General features: G+C 42.3%; 1 protein-coding gene across 4 annotated transcripts in view; it reads left to right on the top strand.

The window, feature by feature from the left end:
• afdna (afadin, adherens junction formation factor a) overlaps positions 1-20,209 on the top strand; it is a 74,311-nt gene that overhangs the window by 26,118 nt on the left and 27,984 nt on the right. Inside the window, exons 6-21 of one of the 4 annotated variants that reach the window (XM_029495760.1) lie at positions 382-539; positions 1,896-1,980; positions 2,252-2,398; positions 4,710-4,754; positions 5,279-5,373; positions 6,326-6,576; positions 9,569-9,638; positions 9,879-9,949; positions 10,023-10,090; positions 11,485-11,690; positions 16,609-16,754; positions 17,211-17,305; positions 17,600-17,865; positions 18,541-18,684; positions 18,825-19,023; positions 19,287-19,393. In XM_029495760.1, the coding sequence (XP_029351620.1) occupies positions 382-539; positions 1,896-1,980; positions 2,252-2,398; positions 4,710-4,754; positions 5,279-5,373; positions 6,326-6,576; positions 9,569-9,638; positions 9,879-9,949; positions 10,023-10,090; positions 11,485-11,690; positions 16,609-16,754; positions 17,211-17,305; positions 17,600-17,865; positions 18,541-18,684; positions 18,825-19,023; positions 19,287-19,393 (2,153 nt within the window). Of the gene's footprint in view, positions 1-381; positions 540-1,895; positions 1,981-2,251; positions 2,399-4,709; positions 4,755-5,278; positions 5,374-6,325; positions 6,577-6,983; positions 7,060-9,568; positions 9,639-9,878; positions 9,950-10,022; positions 10,091-11,484; positions 11,691-13,935; positions 13,957-16,608; positions 16,755-17,210; positions 17,306-17,599; positions 17,866-18,540; positions 18,685-18,824; positions 19,024-19,286; positions 19,394-20,209 lie in introns of those variants that run through there. The other 3 variants (XM_029495758.1, XM_029495761.1, XM_029495759.1) reach the window with 3 other exon arrangements.

Genomic DNA, 20,209 nt, shown 5'->3' on the forward strand with positions numbered 1-20,209 from the left:
CAAAGCACAGGGTGAATTTGCATGTAGTATCCCTGTTACAGACACCGTTAAAGATCTGAGAACAAAGCGTTTAATGTGTAAAATTTGGAGGGTGTGAAGCTGAGGACGAAATCCTGTTCTTTGTTATTGAGTTATATTGTGAAAAATCTCATCTAACAAAGGCTATTTTTCATGATTTGTCATTCTGAAAGGGCAGCAGTAGCCTCTTTGCCCTGAGCTAACTTCATCACTGTGGGTTTGGACGGTGTTTTGTGTCCCCTGGAAAAATGATATTTCCAGTCTGTAGCAAAAAAGTTATTTATAAATATTGATTTTATTTATTTATTTATTTTTTGATCCTTTGGTGGTGAAACAATGAGTCATGTTCCTGTTGCCCTGCAGGAGGCACTCTGCGGATATACGCCGACAGTTTGAAGCCCAACATCCCCTACAAGACCATCCTGCTCTCCACGAGAGACACAGCTGACTTTGCCGTGGTGGAGGCGTTGGAGAAGTACGGACTGGAGAAAGAGAACCCCAGAGAGTACTGCATCGCCCGGGTATCAGCCATTATCTTACTACGCCTCCTTTGCCCTCTTTAAATGGAGCACATCTATCCTTTATTACCTTTACTTTCTCCACCCTCTTTGGATTGATAGCTTCCCAGTGCAATCCAAATGGGATAATACTGTCATTTTTCTCCTCCTCTGAGTAACGTGAAGGTTTTTCCATCTCCTTTTTGACTTCTTATCATCTGCAGCTGACTGTGATGCCATTCAGTATAAATATGGAGGGAGGGAGCGTCAGACTAGATGTACTGCTACTTGATCGCTGTGTGTATTCGATACCAAATAGTTTTATTTTTAAACACAGTGCAACACTTACACCTTCCAGTTTCTCCACCAAACACCACTTCGGTCGTCCCACCCCATCAATAAACGCATCCACCATCCTCCTCCTGAGAGGCTGTGGAGAGGAAAGCCAAGGTCACGGTCACACACACACACACATGCACACACATACTTCACTGGTGGATTGAAACAAAATGCTACTTGGCACAAAAACCTTTGGGAGGAATGCAATTCAATTGCTTTCAGACTGAGTGTAGCAACAGCAGATGTCCATGCTCAGAGTGCGTCTGTGTGCGCATGCATGTATCCATGGTGGTGAACTTGGCTGCCCTCTTTCAGCCCTATCTGCACCCTCAGATGGACCCTGGTAATGGCCTATCATTCAAAAAAAAAAAATTGCTGCCCACCCGACTATACAGTGAAGCCTGCAGACACCACACACACAAACGTACACACTCTGCTGATAGTCAGTTGCAATTCACTGATGAGACGAAAGTGCTGGACAGTCCATTCGGTCAGTGAGCGTGAGAGATAAACACTTATAAACCAGCTTGTTGCTCGTTAGCTTGTTTGCTTATTTTCAGGGCGGTGTGGGAGAGGAGGTGGCTGTGAACTAAGACTGGACTGAACAAGAAAAAGAGATGTAGGGCAGCTTTATGCTGCAGTCATTTCTCTAAAAATATACCATAAAACTGCAATATTTATGAAGCCTGAGAGCAGTATCGGTTCATTACGAAAAGTAAGCTCATGGGAAAACTGTTAACAATGAAATGGTTTTATATAATGCTAAAAACTTAAAAGCCAATGTTCTGCAGCAACAGAGTCCTCTTGCACGCAAGAAGTACATCCAGGCAGGCTAAATTAAGATCGGTCACTTCCATGAAGGAAATGAATCTTCACCTAAGAGTTTGCATCCTCATGTAGATGCTGCAGGACCAGGCTGGATCTTCTTCTATCAATCTGATGAATATCACATTATAGAAGCATTTGTGAGGTCTGGTCGGTGTTTGTGGTTTATTTTGGTTTGTTTGCCTGCTTGACTTTCTTCTCTCTTTGTCTCTGCAGCAAGACGACAAGTCGGGGAAGGACGTGATTCTAGACGACAGCGAGTGTCCGCTGCAGATCTTAAGGGACTGGCCTGCAGACAGAGGTAACACGTACACATTACCTCAAAATAATACACCGAAGGCATACAACGCTCATATACTTGGTCCTCGTTTCTTTGTCTCTACCGCCCCCTGCTGCTCTGCAGTCATGACTGTTTAAATATTTCGCCCACTTCACAGAAGAGTTGAGTTGTGAAGAAAGACAAAGTACAGAGTGGAAGATGATGACAAAAGAATCAGTGCATTAATAACTTAGTCCTGTGGGTGACATTTAAATTTGATATTCTGACAGGATTGCGTTATGTCGTTTTTCAGCGTTGCTGGTGTTCCAGCTGAAGAAGAGACCTCCTGACTACCAAGGCAGGAAGGGGAGAAAGATGGACGACAAAGCCCTCCGGGGGAAAGACGCCAGCAGCTCTCTGCCTCCTGAGAAACTCCCTTATCTGGTGGAGCTGAGCCCAGGTAAAACCACAACACACACCATAACGGGCTTGTGATCACTAAAAGCCATCAAGTAGTTTCATCGAGAGCAAAATGAGGAGCAGCGGTTGCTCCAGTAGCAGCTGCACTGATTTAGACCGCTGTAATGACGGCCAATAACCAGCAGGCATCAGTGCAGCTGCAGGAAAAAAAGCGTTTAGGGTTAACTGGAGGTGAGATTCTTTATTTCCACACCAAGACAAGTGAATCACATGTGGACTCCAGCTGTTCTGTGGTTTCTCTTCCTACCAGAACTTGATTTCCTTAGTGTGTAGAAGCCACCACAGGACGGCTCATTCGATCTACTGGAATCAGCTCTTAGATGAATATCTCCATTCACCTGTGGTGGATAGTGTGAAATAATGTTGTGTACCCTGGAATTCTCCAGAACACATCTGCCTTTTGGCTTTTTTAGAATGGCACCAGTTTGACATCTTTTACCATTTGGTAGTTTTGAGATTAAAGTCGCATGATTAGAGGGAGCTGATATGAATCAGGTTAGATACAGTTCTCATATCTTCAGATATGGAGATATCTTTATCAACGATCCAATGCGGACCGGTGTTAAATCACATTGATACCTCTGCAACAGTCTGATCTGAGAGCAACAGTTACTGACTGAACTCGGGTTATATTGCACTTATCATACAGGTATTGCAAAAAGTGCTTGACTGCTTTGATCACATTGTGGACCCTTGAAGGGGCCCACGTTAGACTATGGACCCCATCTGATACCATTTAATCCCAGGGCCCCCCGTGGATGACAAAATAAGGATGCAATCAAGCGTGATCTAAATGGTATCATCGTCTCATTCCTCTTTTTTGCTGGGGACTCCCAGAAATCCCGTCAAGACCGTCTACCTCACCCTAAGTCCAGATGAACAGGCCAAACTCCTGGGTACAGCTGTCGTAATCAGTTTGGTTTTTTTTTTTGTGTATCCAATCCAGAGGAAATGGCCACAATTAAACACTTAAACTCAAAAGCACATGTTGTTGTTCATGGTGATGTACTTTAGGGGAATTTCAACTACGACATGATGATGATGACATTTCAAGAAAACAAAATGTTTAGTCAATTAAACTTTAGGAAGGAAACTTCAGGTTCACCAAGTGGACAGGCTACAGGATAATAATCCAGCCATGCAGTTTTCAGACACCATTGTCATATTAGGGCAGGCTGAAGGGCTACAAGGTGGAGTACAACAAAAAGGTAAGTTGCAGTTAATAATAATGTCCCAGAGTGCAGTATAACTATGTAGAGGTGACAGAATTCATCCCTCCAGCAGCATTTTGGAGTTACAAACGTCCCCTGAATCCTAAATGTGACATTATCCAGCCCTAACAGCTTGTTTTGTGCTACTGATCCCATTTTCTCTTTATCACCCACTTCGCCTGCCGCCCCTCTACTCATGCCATTAACTTATCAGGCCCGATGGTTCCCCAAACATTTCTCAGCTCTGCACTGGCGGGGCGAACCAGTGGCCCTGGTCTAGAGATATACTAACACTTCTGCACTGTCAGGTTAACAAGTCATTGATGGGAAATTGATTTGGTGGCTTTCATAAATATCGGATGCTGGGTCTGCTTGTGAGTCTGCCTGTGTGTTTTTGCTTTTATCCACGTGAGCAGCTCAGATTAATGTTTGGGGTCAGATGAGAAATGAACAGGTGAAAGGGATTTGTCAGTTTGTGGGTCTTATTACAGTTTATGTTTCATTAGGCTGCATCACAGTGGCAGCCTTTATTAAATCCTGCTCAAACATAAGTGAAGTTGTTGACAATGTCTAAGTTAGACAACTACAAAACATCATGCTATACATTGATGGTCAAAAATTCCTTGTGTGGAGACACAGCAGCTGTAGTTACTTGCAGTTTAATACTAATGTAGCACGATTAAACTGTTAGACTTTATGTTTCCAGCAGGACGATTTAAAATGGAATCTTGTGAGCTAAACAAGAAATTAGACTTTTCCTCTGTTATATGATGAGCTCACACTCTTTTCCTACTCTGGTTGTGATGCATCAGCAGCCTTGCAGGAATAGTTTGTGTGTGTGTGTGCGCGTGCGTATGTATGTGTGGGTGTATTCGCATGCTTTCTATGGGTAATGGGTTAACAAGGTAATGCTGCGTTTTTCCTCCTAGCTGCATTTTCACCCTCTGCTATGTGTCTGTTTTCTTTCCCACCTTCTTGTGGCATGGCGTGTTTGTGTATGACTGTGTGCGTGCGTGTGTGTGTGCGGCCTTGTGCATGTGTCCCTCTACTTCCTCCGCACCTGCCTGCCTGTCTGCCTAGGGCGAGGGAATCACTATGCCTACTACGCCTATCGGCACCATGAAGGTAAAACTCCACCACGCCTCCTCTGTGTCTGTTGCAATGGCTGATGAGATTGTTGGGGTGGGCGGGAAGGTGGGAGGCTCTCAAAAAGGCCTCCTGACCCCCCTTTTGCCCGACAATTCAATTATTTAATCATGAATTATGATTGGATTTATGACCACCGTGAGCAGATCTGTGTTTCATGACCTCACAGCCTGATAGAGTTGCTAGTTCACTCCCAAAGTGTTCCTGGTAGATTCCTGTTGATTTCACTATTACTGTAAGAAGGTGGTTTGATTTTCATGCAGCCAGCACTTTCCCCTTCTCTTCAGTGAACTAATGCTGCTTTGCTGTTACTAAACCCCTGTTTACTAATCAATAAATGCACTGCACCCACCCACATTTATTCTTCACCACTCTAGCTGTGCATGTCCCAGTACACACAAGTTTGTATTGACTCTTTGTTGCTGTGTCTGGACAGTGAATGTGTGTGTGAGGTCCAACGTGCATCGATGTCTGTGTTAGACTGGTTATTTCTGTGTGTCCAGACGGGTCTGACTCGAGGGATAAACCAAAGCTGTACCGGCTTCAGCACAGCATCACGGAGGTCGGCTCAGACTGCACAGAGGACGGAGCCATCCAGGTAAACGCTGTGGGAGCACGAGGTGTTGACCTCGCTGTATCGGTTATGTACTGTTATGTAGCCACCTGTCAGACCTTCTCAAGTTTGTCTCACATTATAGGAGTGTTTTCAAGCGAGCGTTAACTTCCTGTCTTCAAACTTCCAGTTGTGATGATGTTAAATGCTAAATTGTTGAAAGTCACTGCAACATCTATGCTGGACATACGTATTTATGTTAAATTCTTTTAAAAATTTGTGATTTAAAAATCACAAAGTTTAGTTTAAAGATGCAAAACAAGCACATAAAGACATGAAATATCTTACCATGTACTTGGACTTAGATCATTTCTTTTGTCATTAATACTCCTTGTGCTTCTGACCCCTAAATTAAGACAGAATCCTGGACTCAATTTCATCTGCTGTTGGCAGGCGTTTGGGAAATGTGATGCTGCCACCGTTTGTGCTTTGTAGCCATGTCCAAATTCAGTAGCTACATCCACGTCTTTGCAGACCACGAAGACCAAACCAAATTAAGTTGGTCTGGTCTAAAGAGCACATTTTGGTTGCATCACCAGTCTTTCTCATCCATTGCACGGTTCCTGTTGCCCAGCATCCTTGACAACTCATAATTTATTTTTTTTTTCTTATAAAACTCTGGGTTTTCAGGCCCTTCCTTCGCTGTGCACAGTAACTTGTAATTCAAATCAAACAAGAAGGAGGAGGACTTAAATCACACTGATATTGGCACTGGTCAAATTACAATGGGGACCACTAATGTAGGAGGCGTTGTCCCCGCAGAAAGATAAATAAAACTTTTAATTGAGTCAGTCTTCTCATCAGCTAAAGCTTTGACCAGAAAAGTATAAACAAACACAGAGAGGATAAATAAATGAACTTCAACCCAACGCTCCTGACGTGCGGTTGTATTTTATTTTTTTATGTGACGATGTATCTCATCCCTTTTCGGCTCCAGCTGCTCGGCCCAGGGATTCTCCCCCATCACTGCAACCTGATGCACAGTGAAGGTATGGTGACGGTGACGCCACACGGCCCCGACGCCGACACATTCGTCGACGGGCAGCGCATCACCGAGACAACGGTGCTGCGTCCGGGCTCCACCCTGCAGTTCGGCTCCGCTCACGTCTTCAAGTTTGTTGACCCGATGTTCGACCAAGGAGGGAAGAGAGAACCGGCAGCCATGATGAGGAGCCGGCACAAGTCTGGGTGAGGAAGCAGAAAGACAAACACCTAATCCAAATTAAAATGTTTTTTCTGTTTTTTTTTTTTTTTTTTTGCTGTGATCTGCCTTCCTCCTCCTCTTCAACCTCTGTACACACTGTTCTCAAAATTTTGTTAAAAGTTGGGTGGGTGTTATTGTAAAATAAGGGAGGAGAGGTTTGGCAGGCAAAGCGAGAGATGAAGGCAAGGAAAAAAGTGGGAGGAGGGAAGTCTGGGCTTGAGCACGAGGAAATGAGAGGAGAGGAAGAGCGGAGGTCTAGGGTTATGGCAGGCAGGCTGCCCTCTAATCTGATCAACATGCTGTTGGGTGTGGCCTCCTGCCTGCTCTCCTCTCACACACCAGCAGCAGAAAGAAAGAGAGAGCACGACTCGATAAGAGCAGAATGGAGCGTGAAGAAGTGAGGAATGATTGAATGGCCCTTTAATGATTCTTTAATGGATGGCTAACGCTCCAAAAAGGGGAGAGAGGTGTGTAAGTAATCAACACTACAATTCACCGCTGTCTTTCTGCATGAATTCATCCTTTCAAATGATTCAAGATCAAGACTGATTCTAGTTTAGCTTGTCTTGTGAACTTTAAACGTTAAATGGCTATTCTGTCACTTTGTGCTCTCTCATCAAAAAAGGGGATCCATTTCAGTTGTTTAGTTTTATTCTAGCAACTTCACAGTACTTTGGTTGCTTTGAGTTCAGCAGCTGGATGGTTAAGAGGTTCTGTTTTAGTTAGTTTTGATGAAGTATTCAGATGTGGTGTATAACACGGCTGTCACAATGCGTCCCTCACAGTGCATGGGAGTCTGTAGTCTGGTTTCTGTTGCAGCCAAAGGCTCCTTCAGGTGATTCTGATTAGCACTTCAGCCAGGGAGGAAGAAGTAATCAAACCTGCAGGCTGTTTGCCATGTGAACTCTCTGTATTTGCTTTCTTCAGCTCGTTCTGCCACTTTTTTTCTACATTAAATAGATTTAGAGTTAATGTAATTTACATTTCCTTCACACTTACCTATTTGGCATTTTCTCTTTATTTGCAAATGAAAGACCACATTAAAGTGTCAGTATAGTAGAAGATCTTGGCGTGAGTATTAAATTCTACATCGATGAAATAAGTGCAGGAGTGCCATAAATGTCTGAGTTAGTAATTCTATATTCATGAATGTGCCCCACAATATCTGAGGCCAGAGTGACCTCAAATTAAAACTGGATGAATTATCAGATTAAAGTTGGAATGTGTTTTTATGTGGAATGTGGACGGTGGACTTTGTCCCCCTTTTCTTGCTTTATTTAGGAAATACAATTGGATGGTAATGAAGAGGAGGAATGAGTACAGCAAATAGAACATCTGGCAGGCACCTGATTGCATTCAATGTGAAATAATTATTCACATCATTCATAATTATTTTAAAATAATTATTAATAATATAAGACGGGAGTTATCCCCTGACTCTCCAGTCCCCTCGTGTAGCAGTATGATTTGTGGCCCAACAAAAATTACGCCATCATCATTATTGTAATTTTTTTTTTTTTTTTTTTTCCTCAGTTAAGATTAACTTGTAATATGTCAAAGCGTTCCCAATATAATATTCTTACATATCGTGCTAAACCTTGTGTGCTGGAAATGTGAAATGTGACTCAGCCACTGTTTGCTAACACAATTGCTTTAACAGTGTTGTAATGTGCTAATAGATCAGAGACGAGTTCACAGCTTGTTTCGCTGCTGTGAAATAGCTTAAAAAAAGTCCCTGAAGCATCTGGTGAGTTAACATGAACTCCATCTGTCATTTTGTGCAACTCGATGTCACCTCAGTCTGGAATGTGGACGTGGATCCCTTTGGGTTTTTTTTTTTTTTTTTTTTTTTTTTTTTCTTCCCTGGGCAGGGCTCCAGTTTTTTGCTGCTGAAACTCGCAGGGATATCGAGTCCAGTGAAGCTGGAGACGCATCACGATGTGTAGGACGATTAGACAGCAGGTTTTTAAGGAGCTGCTGGGCACCAGGTTTTGGCAGCTGAACAGATGATCTTGTAGTGCATGATTGTTCAGAGTTTTAATCTGGATGTGGATGTCATTGGTGTTCAGCATCAGTCTGTGAGAGAAAAGGAAGAACGTGCCAGAAGTCTGGAACAAAACAGGAGCTTTGTCCATGTTTGTTAATTTATTATTGCTATAATATAAACTATCAAATTCCTTTATTTGCACCATAGTTGGGAAATTGCAGTTGATCTTAGATGTTTCTGAAGCTTATAATTTCATGAAATGCCTTCTAAATCTGACAAAGTGCTTTTTAAGTAGTGAGGGAAGGCTAAAAAAAAGTGTTGATCACATGAATTTGTAGTGACAAACTGTAGATGAGCTTTTAAGAGCTTTCTGCTGCACAGCTAGACGGTTTTAAGAGTTGATTATAAGAAGCTGAGTCTGAAGATTGAAAATGGGCGTCAAAAAGTGGCTCTAAAGAAAAGCAGAGAAAAGCTGAAATTGTGTCTGATTTTATACAGGTTTTTGCCTGTTCATGGTTTGGCCAACTTCAGCTGCTGGTGGTTGCTTTGCTACGGGACAAAGACCTTCCCTGTTAGTGGCACACTGCACAAAAGCTTTGTGTGTTTGTTTTGGACTGTTTACTCGACATTGATATGGGGCGTGAAAAGCTGAAGTCTGCCTTTCTAATTTCTCAATTACTATCACTCAAACACACACACACACACAGACCACCTCCTAGCTTGGCTTGTCTACATCTAATGAACCTGTTATGTAAGTGTGTGTCTGTGCAAGCAAACAATCTGTTTGTATTCGTGAGTCATTCATTTACTCCATCTCTGATCCAGCTCCCTGTACAGTGAGTTAGATAAGTGGATGGGTGTGTGTGTGTGTGTGTGTGTTTGTGTGTCTGGATTAGGTCTGAGCTCGTGTTGTGGTCAGTGATGAACAATCAGCTGTGAAGAGCTCAGGTCCCCTTCTAAACCGCTGCATGTGTGTGTCTGTCCTGCAGCAGTGTACCAGAAACAACCTTTGACCTCCACGGAGACGTCCACAGTGGAGCTCCGCTGCCTACAAGCAAGGTAACACACACACACTACATGTGAACTCACAAAATCTACTGTTCCATCTACTGTTTTTTTCTTTATCTGTCTGACATGACTTTTTTAATAACACTTTTCATCAGGTGGTCGTGTTGACAAATCTTGTCTGAAAGGTTTTTTATTTATTTATTTTTTTCTCGATGTAAAAAGTTATTTTACAGGTTTTACATTTCCAAAATTTGTTGAAGTTGATTCACTCTTTCTGTTTTCTGTCTGCAGAGCTCAGGAAAACTAGAAATGGAGCGAGGGATGGTCAAACCCATGATTAGAGGAGAGCAGCAGGACAGCAGGTCAGTCTCACACACACTCTCCTCTCCTCTTCCTCCTCTTTCCCTCCTCATCCTCACGCTCTTGTCTCTCCAGGTCTCAGGACATTTCAGCAGACAGAGTGGAGTTGACTCTCCCTGCCAGCATCGAATTCAGAGACAACTGTGAGTATTAATGTGTCTGTTCCCCCTCGCTGTGTTAGTGCAGGAGTCGATAACTGGGAACTATTGAACCCTTTTAGTTTGTCTTCTAAGTGCAGACCAGTGATGTGCACTAAATACTTCATCATAAAAGTACTAATCCAGCAACTCTCACCCTTTCGACTATCAGTATCTCAGAATGTCGTTCCATGTTGTAGCTGAGAGTTGGAGACGACTTCAGATTCAGTCAGATTTTAATGTACACTTTGATGCGATCCATATTTGGCTCAATCTTTGTTGGTTCTTTGTTGGATTTAATTGAGTTATAGTTAATTTGACGTTTTGTTCTGATGTTGAAATATGTTAAAAATGGCCACTAAAAAAGAGAACTGAGTGGAAGAAGAGTCAGAGTTTCTAATCAGCCGGTGGCAGCCGATGCTTTACACAAACATCTCAGTCCTCACATGGCTTCTGGTGCTGTGGGGAAACTGTAGATCTGAGTTCTGTCAGAGCTATGTTGTTAAAATGGACATTAATGAGACCCAAGTAACACCAGAGTGTGTTAAAGTTTTAGTTTCACGAACCCCACTCTTCCCAAACACTCCCTGACACTCTAAGCTCCTCGAGCTGTTTCCTCCGTCGTGTTTATTGACTTTTCCGTGTGCTCTGGGCTTTAGTGTGTGTATGTATTTGGCATAGTGTTAGATCATCTGTTTTTCCAGCCAAAGCAGGGTTTCTGAGCTAGGGGAGAACACTGTACCCACAATGCAACAGTAGAAACCACATGCTCCAACAGTCGGAGAGTGTGTTCGGGACAACGATGCACATGCACCACTGAAATCCAGAGTTTCTGATCTTCAGCTTTTTCAGAGAAAGCGCTGTCTTTTTGCTGCTTAACAGCAGCTGCAACCAGTTTGACATCAAATACTTAACCGCCTGAGCTACACTGGCAGAAAACCAGACCACACTCACACTCAAAACTGTTTTATGACGCTTTAATGACACTATCGCATCTCGCAATATGATCTGTTACCAACAGTCTGTTTAAACTCTGGTATGATAGATACGCTGCCGTTTGATAGTGTGGTTATTGATCAGGGCTGCTCTGGTTCTTTGGAAGAAAGGCCGCATAGTCTCACTTCAGTTCTTGATTGAAATTGATGTTCATTGCTTCGGCATGTCTTGTTTCTCCGGCGGCTCCATATCTTCATGGTTTTGTTTTTGAATGTTGGAACTTAGAAAATTATATTCTGATTGAGCTTTATGCCTTTGCTCCCTTTTGGTTATCTTACTAATTTGAACTATTTTTGATCCAGATGGAAAATAAAAATATTATTCCCACAGTTTTACCTGTGGAGACTCTCCTCTGGCGTATGATGAGATGATGTAATTGTCTCCCTCGATGTGTTTGCATCCAGCTGAAGACACCTTCCTGTCGGCCATCATAAACTACACCAACAGTTCCACGGTCCACTTCAAACTCTCCCCCACATACGTCCTGTACATGGCCTGTCGCTACGTCCTGTCGCCGACCTACCGGCCGGACATGTCGCCCTCTGAGAGGACGCACAAGGTCATCGCCATCGTCAACAAGATGGTGAGCATGATGGAGGGAGTCATCCAGGTTAGTACCACCGCCCTTCACACCTTTAACTGTGTTACCATATGGAACAAACTGTCAAAGTTCATTGGCATTATCTGTGTGTGTTCTGCTGCCATTCGTGTGGCCACTCTTCCTCCTTAATGCTGTTTCTGCCTGTGCTGAAATATAGATTTTATCTTTGATGTTTGGCTTAACTGCCCCCTCCCCTCCAATTAACTGTACTCTTACAAACTACAACACATGTTGTTGTAAGGTGTGAATGTGTTTGCATATGTTTTTCTTGCAGTCTTTTCCCCAAAGTTATGTTTCAGTCTTGTTTGACCACCTGTCAGTGTTAAATGCTCGATGCGTAAAGTCAGCATGGACTTATCACTGATCAATAGAGCTGGAAATCATTAGGATATATTGGAGTGCTAATGTGATAGATTTCACTTTTTAGGTAAGGATCCCCAACAGTGCGCTTTAGATGCCTTATTTAAGTCATATAAACTTAAGTAACAAGGACATCTACATTGACGCAAACAACCACAGGAATTTTCACTGAATGCATGTTTTGTTTCTAACACGTTTTGATTTAAATCAGAAAAAACTTTTAGCATGTAACTGTTTTCCTCTGGTTTCGTTTGTTGCTTGTTGGATTTGAGGCCTGATATGCGCACACTACGTTACTTTGGCCAAAAATGTCAACATGAAGTCAAGAAATGAAACACAGGGCCTTGGTAGATGAAGAGGGAAAGGGATTAAGGGGAAAAATAACCGACACTGTACGTTTTTTTTTTTTTTTTTTAAGAAACCTTCCTTGGTAATGCTCAATAAAGCACAAATGCTTTTATTAGTGCCATTTGCCTTTATTTGCTCAGCTCGCAGCCAGTTATTCACTGCCCTTGGTATGCAGGGGAGTTATGAAAGAAAACACACACACACACACTCTTTCACATAGTGGACTGTAAGACTTGATCTATTTCAGTCTGTGTGTAGTAGGATTTCAGTTTTATAGAGTTTCAGGGAAATATCTTTAGCTACTGAGGAATGTAGGCACGTCGGCGCCTCGAGCTGCACATGAGTTTAGAATCTGCATCAGTGTGGTTGTGTGGGCATCTCCTGTTCTTATAATTATATGAAGACGTTAATTCAGCAGACACTGAACTACTGCGTCAGTATATGATATGTGCTGAGTGGGTTTGTTTGTGGCCAGTTTTTATTGTTGTTGACATTTTAATGAAAGAAATGCCTTTAAACAATTCAAGTCATTGTCAAATTAAGTACCAGGATGAGATCAACACACCACCTTGCATCACTCATGTCGTTGTTTCCCGTTACGTCCACACTACCACTATGCATCTCTTTTTCTTTGTTGGCCCCATTTTATTTTGAAAACTCCAGGAAGTCTGGGCAGCCAAATTTGGAGACCTTAGGAAACAGATTAGAGGACTTGCTGACCTTGTTGTCTTTGCTAGCAGCTGTCTTGGAAAAAAAAATGAAAGTTTAACGCTACATCCACATTTGCTTTCCTCACCTGTAGCTTGTAGTGCTTTCTGCAAACTAATCAGCTGAGTCCGACTGAGATCTGTTTCCTGTTCACACCGACTCACATGCCCGGTGTCCCTGAATGGCTGTGCATCGTTTTTGATCCAGAGCTTGCTCGGACACAAATCGTTTTCAATTTAAAATGCCGTCTTAATGCAAGAATGTTGTCGTGTGGACGTAACCTGAGATCATTTAGTTTGTCCACCTCCTTTTTCTCAGCCAATCAGAGACTTCCAGCTTTAGCCACAGCTGCTATTAAACCTGAGCACGATGTTCTCTCTTCTTTTTGTCAACAGATGTCTCACTAACATAATTTACTGTTAATTTGTCTCAATTCATCTTCTGTTATTCTGTTAATATTTTAAATTCAGTGTTTAAAACCTGTAGAGTACAAAAACATTCAGCTGTGTTAATAAACAGAAATAATCGTAATGGATTTGAATATGATTTCAAACCTTTTAGCTGTTTTAGATGTATAAAAATTAGTTGCATTGTTATTACTTGCCACTGAGGATATTAAAACTTCATGAATGTTTACATTTTACAGACACTTTGAGCTCCGTCAGGTTCAAGATGGCTTTACATTGTAAACCATGACCATGTGTTTGTCAGTGTATGTGTTTGTGTGTGTTACATGGCCGTGTCCATACTGTAGCTGTTGACGTGTTTTCTCTCTGTCCTGTGAACGTGTCCTCCTCCTCCTCCTCCTCCTCCTCTTCCTCCTCTTCCTTCCATCCAGGAGATTCCTGAAGGGGATCAGGTAGGATAGCACAATAGCACACCATGATACGGCTGCTACAGACTCGTCTACCTCCTTCACTCACCCTTCCTTTCTTTCTCTTTCTCTCCAGGTTTGGGCGATATGCATTAATATTTTAACTTTAATTGTTAAAATGTGCTGTTATTGGAGTTTAATTTAAAGTATAGTTCAGGCTGTTTTTAAGGAATTGAAACTTAAAAAAAGAAATAGATGGGGGAAAAGTAACAGATGGCACAATTTTCTCCTAAGGTAAAGGTTTAGTTTGCCTTCAAAGAACATTTTTCCATCTGTTACTGTGAGAAAGTGTTGCTGTCTGCTGCAGCAGAAATTAGTTTTATATCTAATATAAGCAATAAGGACCTATTTATTTTGAGGTTAAAAAAATTTGAAAGATTTATTGCATCACTCATATTTCACAAAATGTTGGAAGGAAATAAAAATTTACTAATAGGCTCACATTATCAATATTTAAATAAGGTTTGCCGCAAATGTTAAAACATGGGATGAAAGATATGTTCTAAAATATAAATCAAATGATTTTAAAAAGGGCAAAAAACTAAATACATCAGCAACATAAAATGCAAAAAAGAACTGCAAAGCCAGGTAAAATTTGACTATTACATTACAACAGTAATTCTGCACACATTTTGAACTATAAATTGCAGACTGGTTATTTTCCCTGTCTGTAACATTACATTCTGAAGACCAAACTTAATTAGGCTGTCAAACCATTTTCCATTTTTGTAGATTAAATATTTTGCAGCATCACTTGATATAAGTCTTTCTCCTTGGCTGTTCTCCATTATGGCATGTTGTGGTTAGACGGAAATAGATTTATCAGCTGATGATGTGAAATCATGTCGCCCAGCCTCACTGATCTCTCTCCTATTAATCTCTGCCTTTTGTTGCCTCCTGCTTCTCTCTCTCTCTCTCTCTCTCTCTCTCTCCCCCCCGTTGGCTTTTTTTGACCAGCCCTTCATTGTTGTTGCTGCTTCTTTTTCTCCATCTAACAGAAATGTTAAAACAAAGCCATGATAATGCGTCTTACCCACAGCTGGAAAACTAAGCAACATCAACCCAACTAATTCCATTCAGCTTCCTGGACCTGCCTGGTACTAAAAAAAAAAAAAGAAACAAACTACCAAAGTAAATAAAGAAATAAAGTGAAAACAGCACAAAACCAAAGCAACCACTCTTTTCCGTCGTTGCTCCATCTTTAATTCTGGCATCCATTTTGTGTGACATCACGTCTTGCTTCTCCTACTCAACAGTGTGGATGAGAGACAAGTCACGTCCCTCTGGCTTCCTCCACCTCCTCTGCTTCATTTGTCTGTTCGGATGCTCATTTAATCTGTCCAACCATCCGTCCTGTGTTTTAAATGTTTTTAATGTCACGTTTCATTTTGGATGCACTTTGCTCCATCTCTCGTTCTCTGGCTGTTCTGAATGAAGGGTTTATTTTCTGTGTCTTGTTGGATTTGTTTTAAGTCACCAAGGCGGGGATAGATGAGTGCGGGTATGGAGGAGGGCAGCCGAGCTTCACACATTCCTTCCTCCTCTGAGCGGCGGGGATATTAACCTATCAGCTCCTCAGACACAGACTCTGTCCTCCCAACCACCAAACTGTTCTTTAAAACTGCAGACTGACATGTGGAGCAGGTCGAAGTGTTGTTAACGGACTGAAACGGTCCAGTCACTGCTGGTCATTAGTAATTACTCCCCGATATGATTATCCTGGCTTATAAAACAGTGCGGCCCTGCTGCTTCACTCTGCAGGAACCTCTTTGATCCCTTTAGACTGCAGAGACATGCAGCTTCAAAGTTTTAATTTCCCTTTAACATGTTGTATTGTCTGTAATAGTTTAAGGGTTTATGCTAATTTGCTTTCTAGCTGTGAGTTAGATGGGAAGCTTGGTACCACTCATGTGTCTGTTTAACTTGGCATAAGAAGTGACAAAAGCATCTAACAAAGAACACACACACTCTGCAAAACCACAAATTGTTGTTTTTATGGATTAAACAAAGGGGATATAACGTTTTAATTACGTGCTGGTTGGTGGATTTCCCCTGTTCCCAGTCTTTTTGCTAAGTTAAGCTAATTGGCTGGTTTCCACAGAGAGGTATGCAGATATGAAGGTGGCACTGATCTCAGAGAGCCAGTAACTAGTTTTAAAAATACTTTTCAAAGTTCATTTTCAAATGTATCTCTTGATATATCTTTTGGTCATATGCGTGCAGATTCAACACATGTTGTCTACAGTCTAAACACTTTTGTGCCAGCTGGTGGCGGGAGGAGGCGGTCGGTATCTGGTGACCTGATAGATGGTGCCGTCCCTGCACGTGAAGAGGATTGGTCAATATGGTTCAGTCAGAGGGGAAAAGACATGATCATATTCTTTGAAAATGGTGATGATGATGACGATGACCACTCTTCCTCGCGACATGGGGTTGGCTTCGAGGGTGGGGTGGGCGGGGCATGAGTCTATCCCTGAAGTAACAACTGCTCCTTCTGGCTGCCACTCAAACAGAAACCCCTCTGTCTCCTAGCTTCTGTTTAACTCCTCGACCTCTCCTTCATCTAACAGCTTCCTCCGTATGTGTTTTCTTTGTTTTTTCGTGTCTTCGTTCGTGGCTGTGATTGGTCGGTTACAGAAACAGAAGAACATCGCAGGCGCTCTAGCTTTCTGGATGGCCAACGCCTCCGAACTGCTCAACTTCATCAAGCAGGACCGAGACCTGAGTCGCATCACGCTGGACGCCCAGGACATCCTCGCCCATCTGGTGCAGATGGCCTTCAAGTCAGTCTGCGTGTGTGTGTGTTTGTGTTTGTGTTTGTGTGACTGCAGTATGCTGGAATATCTTTAAGAGCTGCACTCCAGGGAGGGGAAGTCAGTGAAAGGTCAGGGAACTGGAGGAAATTCACCAGTTTCTACATCAAGTCTACAGTCCAAAAACAATTGACTGCTTAAGGAAAATTATTGTGTGAATGTTACAGTTTGGACTTTCTGTAGATCAAAATCTAACTAATTCCAAGTATTTAAAAGATTAGTGACTTCATTGACAAAATTTGCCAGCTAGTTTCAACACGAACTGGTTTTCAGATTATCAGCACTTTGAGTAAATATTTTCAAGGCAGGAAGGAAGGATCTTTTTATGTCAACATGGTTTCCTGAACCACAGAAGTTACTTTGTCTGTTGTTTGATGGTGAAGAGTACTTTGTGTGTCTTTGATATGCTCTGGTGTGTTGTTGCAGGTACCTGGTTCACTGTCTCCAAGCTGATCTAAATAACTACATGCCTGCCTTTCTGGACGACCCAGAGGAGCATAATCCACAAAGACCCAAGATAGGTAAAATAAGAACACCACGCAGTCATGTTCAGAAGCTGAAAAAAAAAAAAAAAACAATTGAAAAAAATGTCCCAACAGCTTTTGTAGAACAGAAATTAGTTCTTTTCCTTGTTTGCTGTGCTGTTTGATTTAATTATTATTATTTTTTTTTTTTATCTTGAAACACCTTTACGTGGTGTCTCGGTTGGGAACTAAAAATTTGATATCCTTAGGTTCAACTCTTTTTATTTTTTGGTGGTTATCAAACAGCAGACAGCATGCTGGATGTTTAAAGATGGAGCCTTTCTCTTCCAGAGGACGTCCTGCACACGCTGACGGGGGCGATGTCGTTACTGCGGCGGTGTCGCGTCAACGCCGCGCTCACCATCCAGCTTTTCTCCCAGCTCTTCCACTTCATCAACATGTGGCTCTTTAACAAGCTGGTGACGGACACGGAGTCGGGCCTGTGTTGTCACTACTGGGGGGCCATCCTCCGACAGCAGCTCAGCCACATTGAGGCCTGGGCAGAGAAACAGGGCCTGGAGCTTGCCGCCGACTGCCACCTTAGCCGGATTGTACAGGTGAAGCAGGGATTTTGATGTGTATATTTTTCCACCATCACCAGTTAGAAACATGATGGTGGCAGTAAATGAGCTTTGAACAAACATGCTGTCGTCATATATACACGCTTGCACTGAGCTTCGGAAAGAAATATGTACATAATGACTTTAAAAGGCACATAAAGCTAATCGGCTTCTTCAGCCTGCGTCAGCGGTGTTTGATCAGACTTGACTGAGGCGGACATCTCCATGGCAACATGAGCCGACAACACAGCAGCCGTCAACTGCCTCTGATTATTGCATTGTTAAATTCTAATTGGAGCATGGAGACGAGTGACTTCACAGCCTCACCTGCTTCAGACCAAAGCAGAACTGTTTGGACTCTGCTGTCTTTCATCGCGTTTGTTTGGTGAATTCATAAAAGCAGGCTTGTCGTTTTGTTTGTTCGTGATAGGAAGAAGTCGAAATAAGATAAAGTAAAGATAAATTCTTATCTAAAGCAGGTATAGTGTGACTCTTCCTCAACTGTGAAGTGTTTTACTGTTAATTAGATCAGATATATTAAACATATTAGTCCATTTAGACACCAAATATGTGGCTGTTCCTGGTTGATTAATCATCTCATCTATATAAAGAATTCATTGCCAAAAAGTTAAAGTATATTTGATAAAATATAACCCTAACCCTGTGTTCCAGGCCACCACCCTGCTGACAATGGACAAATACTCCATGCAGGATGTGCCGAACATCCATAACACCTGCTTCAAGCTCAACTCCCTGCAGCTTCACGCCCTCATGACCAACTACCATTGTGCTCCAGATGAGCCTTACATCCCGCCTGTAAGACACACGCACACAAGCGACTACCTTTTTAAAATTTTAACTGGAATAGTTTAAGTGTTTCTGCTAGTCGACTTCAGCTTTGTCTGATTTAGATAACACAGCTTTTGAGCCGCATGTGTTTGATCTTGCGTGTGCAGGAGCTGATAGACCATGTGGTGGCAGTGGCGGAAAACACAGCAGACGAGCTGGCGAGGAGCGACGGACGAGAGGTCCAGCTGGAGGAGGATCCAGACCTCCAGCTGCCCTTCCTCCTGCCTGAGGACGGCTACTCCTGCGATGTGGTGCGCAGCCTCCCCAACGGCCTGCAGGACTTCCTGGATCCGCTGCTGCAGAGAGGTAACGTCACTGATACCAGCAGCAAACGCTGAGGAGTAAAACAACTTTTTCAGATCAGAAATAACAGACAGACTCGTTGACTGACACATAAAATAAATGACAGTTGATCTGTCATCGAAATTACTTCACTTCTTCAGCTTTTTGTGATAATTTTTTATACAGGAGTCATTTCAGGCTGTAGTAAATTATAATCGGCCTTTATCACTATTTATCAGCTGATACGCAGCACATAGATGACAGCGTGTCTCTTCTCCCTCTACCAGGCTTCTGTCGGTTAACGCCCCACCCTCGTTCTCCTGGTACCTGGACCGTTCACTTCGAAGGAGCTGACTGTGACAGCCACTTCTCTGCGGCTGACAACTCAGAGATGGTAGGATATTAACACAACCACACAGATACTCTCCCTCTCTCTCTAAATCACTGTGGGTTTTTTTTTTTTTGGTGTTTTTTTTTTTTTTTTTTTTGCCGTGTGTGTGTGTGTGTGTGTGTGTGTGTCAGGGCATCCTGGGTAAAGTTGGCGCCACAGAGGAGTGTGAGCAGGTCCAATAATGCTGACTCATAAAAGCCGCGGAGAACCGAGTGCACAGTAGATCTGACAGCTCAGGCAGGGAGGAAGTCTTTGATGGCAGCTGAGGAACTCTGTTCAGTCTTCTGAAAATCGTGTTCGCAACACACTTCTAAATTTCCTTCATCTTGCTTTTGTTTCAGACTAATTCTCTAAACGCCTGCGGAGAAGGAACGCTGTATTTTTAAGGCTTTTATCTTCCTCCTACACTGTGGTTTGCTAAAATGTCTATGCTGAGCTTCCAAATCTGAAATCCTCTGCCTCTAAATTTGTAATTTTGAGTTGAAACAAACTGTCCCTAGTCTCCCTAAAAAAAACAAAAAGCTCTGACATATTTTAAATCGGTCTTCTTCTCCTGACCTCAGTATAAAATCTTCAGACACGTTCCTCTTTGTTTCTATCTAAACTCAGAAAACAAAATAAGGTAAACAGACGTTTCAGTTACATGTGTGAGAATATGAATACAAAAAAACTGCAAACAATCAGTTGTTGGCTAAAATTTATGGAAACACAGGAAGCATAAGGATTAAAAAAAAAAAAAAAAAAAAACATGTTGTTGACATGTTAAAGATAAATGTCAGAGTCTGACATGTTTAATTTTCTGGAAAATACAGAGCGCTA

Source organism: Echeneis naucrates, chromosome 24, assembly GCF_900963305.1.
Source record: "Echeneis naucrates chromosome 24, fEcheNa1.1, whole genome shotgun sequence".
Lineage (NCBI taxonomy): Eukaryota > Metazoa > Chordata > Actinopteri > Carangiformes > Echeneidae > Echeneis > Echeneis naucrates.